Source organism: Solanum dulcamara, chromosome 3 (genome assembly GCF_947179165.1).
Source record: "Solanum dulcamara chromosome 3, daSolDulc1.2, whole genome shotgun sequence".
Taxonomy (NCBI): domain Eukaryota; kingdom Viridiplantae; phylum Streptophyta; class Magnoliopsida; order Solanales; family Solanaceae; genus Solanum; species Solanum dulcamara.
Genome location: NC_077239.1, coordinates 649,579 through 656,860, shown reverse-complemented (window position 1 = coordinate 656,860; position 7,282 = coordinate 649,579). Strand labels below are relative to the sequence as shown.

The window sequence follows — 7,282 nt, the reverse complement described above, 5'->3', positions numbered from 1 at the left end:
AAATAATCTAAATAGTTGTCCGCCTAACACTTAAACTAAAAATAACAAATGGAAGTATAATATATAAATAATAAAGGTGAAACATAATGGTGTATGTAGACTAAAAGATGGTCAACTAAATACCCTTCATCAAAAAAAAAGTATATTGTATAAATAGATCAAAAAATCATTTCTTATACATAATATTAAATTTTGAATATTTTACTTAAATTAATGATTTCACTGCTGGAAAAATGTTCTTTATCAGGATTTTTTTGGATTTTTAACTCGGTATTTGTATCCATACGGTTTTGTGTCATACATGTAAGACTAATTAAAGATAGACACTCCTTATTATCTGGTTAATAAAAAGAATCATAGATTTAGAACTCATAAACTTAAAATTCAATCTCTGACTCTGACAGGAAAAAGACAAAAGAAACAAAAAAAAACAAAAAAACAAGAACATGTGAATAATCAGTAGTATATGTCTATTACTGAAAATGATACAACATATAATTCCTATGAGTCAATAATTGCTCATAATTATTTTTTTATCAGTATATCTACATAGTGATAAAATTAATTAAGGATTACCTATCTGTTTAGGATCATCAATAACTATTGCTTGTTCCCTAAACTTCTTATAAATATCACCTTTATAAAATTTCCTTGTTCTAATAACCAAAATTAAAGAAATAGCACAACTTAACAATGTAGCCCCAGTAATTATAAGAAAGGCCATTTTGTAACACTCCACTCCAATGCATGTTAAATCTTGACCAATTTCCCTTTTTAGCCCCTTTGCTAACATTTGCTTTGTAGCCACTTTATCATACAAATGTCCAGTCACTCTAACATTGAGCAAATATGCACCAACAGGGCTAGCACCACCACCAAAATTGTACAATGTTGAGTAGTATTTCAATCCGAATAACTCCGATATAATCGCGAAAATCAAAGGCCATTGAGCTCCGAAACAGAACCCCATTAGTATAGACGCGATGTAGAGGGAATTTGGGACACCAAATGCGATGAGTACATGGCCTGAGCACGAGAGGAAGAGGACTAATGTGAGCATCATAGGGCGCGGGAATTTGTACTTTTTTAGAAAGATTTCAGATACAAATCCTGAGACAACTCGTCCGAGGTAGTTCCAAATGCTTACTAGTGACACAAACGTTGTTATGCTTTTCTCAGGATAACCTAAGGCTTTTCCAATTTGACCTAAGTTATCGATAGCTGTCAATGTCCCTCCCACACCAAATGTGGTCACGGTGAATAGAATGATCATGTCTATGCTAAAAAGCGCTTGCAATATCGTATAATCCTCCCCTCTTGGTGGTGGATTGAACACATTACTAAAGCAAGAAGTTTGTTTTTCCTCATATTCGTTCTGACCTAACTTCTGGGGTTGAGTCAGTTCTATTGAAGATAAATTTTCCTCATATTCAGTCTGAGTTAGCTTCTGGGGTTTAGTCAATTCTACTGATGATGAATTTTCCTCAGATTCACTCAAAGCGAGTTTCTGGGACTGAGTCAGTTCTACTGAAGGCGGATTTTCACTAACCACTTTCAATTGAGAGTCATCCAAGGCTTGCTGCTTAACGTAACAAAGTTTAATTTCTTCTTGAAACACGATGATCAACGGGGCAAAGAGCAAAATCAACACAACGGCTGCACTTCCTGCATACTCAAACCTCGCGAAATTGATCCTGTTTTGTATGATGATGACTAACATGATAAAACCAGCTAGGCCAAGTGAAATGTACAAAAATTTGTACAATATTTTGGTCTCGTTGGCCTGTCTAACGACCTTTAAAATCCGAATGGTACGTAGAAAAATGCAAGAAACAACAGCAGGAAGCCAACCAATTAATAAAATCAATGACTTACCATTGTTACCATAAAAGGCATGGTACAATTGTGTTATAATTGCACCACTTAGACCAACAAATCCTTTTAATAGACCCAATAAACTTCCCCTGCTTTCTGGGAAATTTTTAACACAAGTGACTAATGCGCCAGTATTAGCAAATGTTTGTGAATTTGCACCAATGCAAATGTACAAACACATTTGCCAAATACGTGGTTTGGCTATGTGTCCTGTGACGCATAGCCAAATCATAAAATACCCAAAAAAGTTCATAATTGCACCAATGAATAGTACAACCCATGGTGGAGTTACCTCGTTGATTAGACCCGAAATAATCCCAACATTACCACCTAAATCTTTGAAGAAACTTAACAAATTTAATGTTGTTTGGTCATAGCCTAACGACGATTTGATTTCACCACTATAGAGGCCAAACATGTAGGTTGCACCAGCCATGGACATGATTAAAAGGTTCGCGAATACCATGAACCATCGGCCTATAAAGACATGGTAGCCAAAACTCGCCATGGAGTTGAGGCCACCATGTCCATTCATCAACTTAGTGTTCACCATTTCTTTTGGCTTATGATAAGGAAATGTATTTTGTGTGCTTTGATTTGGTTGAATGTTTTGTTTGTCTAAGTAAATGTTGAGTGCACTGTGGGACTTATATATATATTTGTTTGGTAGTGTTTTAAGGACTTATTTTTAAAAAAATTATATTGAATTTTTGACCCGCTTGCCTTAAAGGCAGATCTTTAAGATCCAGCAAACAAAATGATAAATTTTGTCCGTGGGACAAGTGAGGTCAAAAGTTCAAGATTATCTATCTCTAAGGTAATTTTTGTAAGGAAAAATTATTAGGAAAAACACTTTTTAATAAATAATTTAGCGATATTTTTTATTTATTATCATTTATAGCAATATATAACAATATTATGAAATATCTGTATTAAAAGTGAATTATGCATGCAATATAAATGTATTATAAGTGTTTTAAAATATATTGTACTTGTTTGGTAAGAAATTGACACAATGTATTATAAGTGTATTAAAGTATGTGATAAATATATTATCCATGAATAAAACTTGTATTATATGAGTTTTATAAATTATTCTCGCTAATATGTATTAAAATTATATTATAAGTGTTCAGCGAAAAAAAATATTATTGTTATAAATGATAAATATTTTTTTAATGTAGTACATTTATGTAAATTTTTCTTCTTGTAAATTACTTGTTCGGTACACGCTTTGGGCCTGACTAATTCGAATTCAGGCCACATAAAATTCATTATTTCTATAATTACTTTTATTTCAAGGCTCAAATCCAAAACCTCTTATTAATAATAAAAAAATCTTATTCATCCTATTATAACTCCGAGTGGTAGTGTTTAGGAATGGAATTTCATATCGACTTGATAGTGACCATCCTTTTTATGCTTTTGCAAGTGGAGGGGCCTTATAATAATGAAAATGACAAGCTAAATCTTCTCCATCTTAAGCATGTAAGTTAAAAAGGTGTAGTACAAAATGAGACGGTTCTATGTGTCCTTACACGTAATTATTAATTGTGAGGTGGATTCAAAATTTATAATTCTAGGTCAATTTTATGTTATTTTTATTATTAAATTATTGAATTTTAGAAGTTATGAATTTAAATATTTGTGAATTTTGTGTTGAAAGTATTGACCTCAGTTGAACCTAGTGAACCTATATCCAACCGCATAGCGACTTTTTCTATGTAATTCAGGTCGGGTTCATGGATAGGATATCCCAATTTTGGTTAAAATAGTTATAGGATTTTCTTATTAATTTTCTCGTCTTCAAACATTGTATGTCACAAATACGGAAACAAAAGCCCAAAATAGTCCCTTATCTTTGAGGTAAGACTCAAAGTCATTCTTGAGTTTTTACATGGAGTACTAATAGTTCCTCATGTTTGCAATATTGGTGCACTTTTGGTCCTCCCCCAAATAATAACTCCATGTGAGTGAAGGTGAGAAGAAGAACAGTTTATCATGTTCAGAAGGAATATTATTATAGCTAAACTAAGAAAAACTTGACATAATAACTCTATGAGAGAAGGTGAGAAGAAGAATAATTTATCCTTTTCAGAAGTAATATTATTATAGCTAAACTAAAAAAACCTTGACATATTTCTATTAAACAGAATAAGGAATTTTTCTTCTCACCTTCTCTCACGTGAAATTATTATTTCTACTAAATATATAAAAAGACAATTGAACATTTTATGCATGAAATTGTGGACAAAATCAATGTTAAAAAATAGGCAAAAGTTTGGGAAGGACCAAAAGTGCACTAATATTGCAAACATGAGGGACAGTGCTCTATATGAAAACTTAAGCATGACTTTGAGTCTTAACCCAAAAATAAGGGACTATTTTAAGCTTTTTCTCTCACAAATACACTTTCAGCTAAGAGTATATTTGGTGTGATATATCAATATTAAAGTGATTTTTCTGTTACAAAATAAAGAAAAGTGACTATATTACACTATTTTCAATGGTAGAACAACTTTTTTATTACAAAACTTAAAAAGTTGATTTGTCATATGATTCTCAGTAGTTAAAAGACTATATAAACAACAACAACAATAACAACCCAGTGAAATCCCACATCGTGGGGTCTGGGGAGGGTAGAGTGTACGCAGACCTGACTCCTACCAATGTAGGACGGCTGTTTCCGAAAGACCCTCGGCTCAATAAAAGCATAGAAAAAGGTCAGACAATAATATTAGAGTAAATAAGTAGATGACGAAAATGGTCCAAACAATAGTATAATCAAAGCACAAAAAACAGTAGATATTATTATTGGATAATAACATAAATACCATAAATAACATACATCAGAGTACAAGAAATCATAGTGCGTTAATACGCCTACGAATAAGGGAGAATAAAACCACTATGTACTAGCCTTCTACCCTAATGTGTGTCCTCCACACCCTCCTATCTAGGGTCATGTCCTCGGTAAGTCGTAAATGCGCCATGTCCTGTCTAATCACCTCTCCCCAATATTTCTTCGGCCTACCCCTACCTCTTCTGAAACCATCCATGGCCAGCCTCTCACATCTCCGCACTGGTGCATCTGGGACTCTCCTCTTCACATGTCCAAACCATCTCAGTCGCGTTTTCCGCATCTTGTCTTCCACCGAGGCCACTCCTACCTTTTCTCGAATAGCCTCATTTCTAATCTTGTCACTCCTGGTATGCCCACACATCCTTCTCAACATTCTCATCTCGGCAACCTTCATCTTTTGCACGTGGGAGACCTTAACTGGCCAACACTCCGCCCCATATAACATAGCTGGTCTAACGACCACTTTGTAGAACTTGCCCTTAAGTTGTGGTGGCACCTTCTTGTCACATAACACACCGGAGGCGAGCCTCCATTTCATCCATCCTGCCCCAATACGGTGTGTGACATCCTCGTCGATCTCTCCGCTATCTTGCATGATAGAACCAAGGTACTTAAAACTACTTCTCTTTCGGATGGCTTGGTCCCCGAGCCTAACTTCCGCGCCAACCTCTTGAGGTGTCTCACTGAACTTGCACTCTAGGTACTCTGTCTTGGTCCTACTCAGCTTAAACCCCTTAGACTCCAAGGTGCGTCTCCAATCTTCCAGCTTAGCGTAAAGACTATATAAACAATCAACTCGAAATATAGGATTAGATCTTATATATAGTATTATTAATCTCCTTGCTTTAATGCATCGGACTGTCTTTTTTTGTATGAATTTCTGATTCTGTCACTATTTTTGACATGGTGAGTGGGGTGGGTGGAGGGGGCATATATAATAGGGAAAAGGAAATCTGGTATATCTCTTTTTGAATTTGACTAGACCCTAAATTATATTTATCACGTTTCTTCATTGAATTATCAAGTGGGAGCACTATTAATATGTGTTCTTTTTACGTGTAATAACTAGATGATGGTATTTGGTATGTAGGAAAATTGCATCTCACTTTCCTAATTTGTTGGGTGGGTTTAACTAGATAAGGAAAACCTAATTTGGAGTTTTCATGATCAATCATTTTCCTTTTCCACTATAAAAGTTGTCTTGATAGATGTATTAAAGAGTTTATATTGACCAACAATATAGCATGTTTAAAGTTTTGTAGAGCCAGATCAAGTTGCACTTATTACAACCACAAAAACATAAAGTTGTAGTATAGTAATAAGTAATGCATTATTTTTAATCATAGAACTTATAAGATTTGAGCTTTGATTATGAAGTCAGACTTTCCGAACAAATTCAGATTAAACGAATGTCAAATCAGGTATCTGCGCCGGGTGAGAGAGCAACGAAAAATCGAGTATCCATCGCGATCAGGGGTGGAGTTAAAGGTAAGGAAGGAGGTAAACTGAAATTTCTTTGGACGGAAATCACACCCCCGGCCAACCCAAGCCTGCTACTAGCAAGGGCAGAGCTAGGGTACGAGAAGGGGGTTCATCTGAACCCTATTCATCGAAAAATTATACTCTTATATATACACTCAAAATTATTTTTTTATGTATATATAGTAGATGTTGAACCTATTGAGACAGTTTCTTCGTATGTTTACTTCTTTATATTTTAAATTCCTTAGTAAAAATTCTGATTCTGTCATTGATTGTTAATTTTCCTCATAGCCACATTAGTACGACGTCATGATCTCCTTGAGGTCCCCTCCAACTTAGCCCATTGCGCATGCTATCACTTGGTTTCAACTTTTGTCATATCATAAAAATTGGGACCAACAATAATGCTAATACTATGGTACAAACAATTTTACCAACAAGGATGGTGGTAGGTTTGAATATGATTCTTTCCCACTTAACTAAAACTTTTGGAATCAAGTCTTGTTAGAGAGCGCATCTCATTAAATAGGTCTTATGTGACTTGAATCTAAAATTAGTTGAGGCTCCAATACAAATATCAAATACTGACTTTGAGCTGATATTTGCGCCAGCATGACCTACATCCCACCAAGAGGAACAAGCATATCAAATCAATGTTTTGTATGCTAGTATGAATTTTCAAAATTGGAGTTTAATCGAATTTATTTGATGGGAACTTCCACTCAATTTGATGAAATTATACCTATATGATTTAATATCTGCCAAAAGAAAGAAATAAAAAGTAAAAAGGAGATGAATTTCATTATTCTTTTTCCAATATAGTGTCTGTTTCTCCCCCCCACCCACCCACCCACTCCCCACGCCCCCCCAACCCACAAAATACAAAAGAAAAAACAAAAAAGAAGACAAAGTCGATTTTCGGTAGTAGCATTTCTCGTGTAGTTTGTCTGTCGTATGATTTTTGTTACATCTAGCTAGTTATTTATTATATTTTGATTATCAAATTATTTGTTATTGTTATTACTCTTATTTTCTGAATGTTATGTTATATGTTCCCTATTA

General features: G+C 34.4%; 1 protein-coding gene across 1 annotated transcript; it reads right to left on the bottom strand.

Annotated features, from left to right (window-relative positions):
- Positions 1-447: 447 nt before the first annotated feature.
- On the bottom strand, positions 448-2,506 carry LOC129882048 (uncharacterized). Its single transcript, XM_055956171.1, has one exon. The coding sequence runs from the start codon at positions 2,426-2,428 to the stop codon at positions 566-568; it is 1,863 nt and encodes a 620-aa protein (XP_055812146.1). The 5' UTR covers positions 2,429-2,506; the 3' UTR covers positions 448-565.
- Between the last annotated feature and the right edge of the window lie 4,776 nt (positions 2,507-7,282).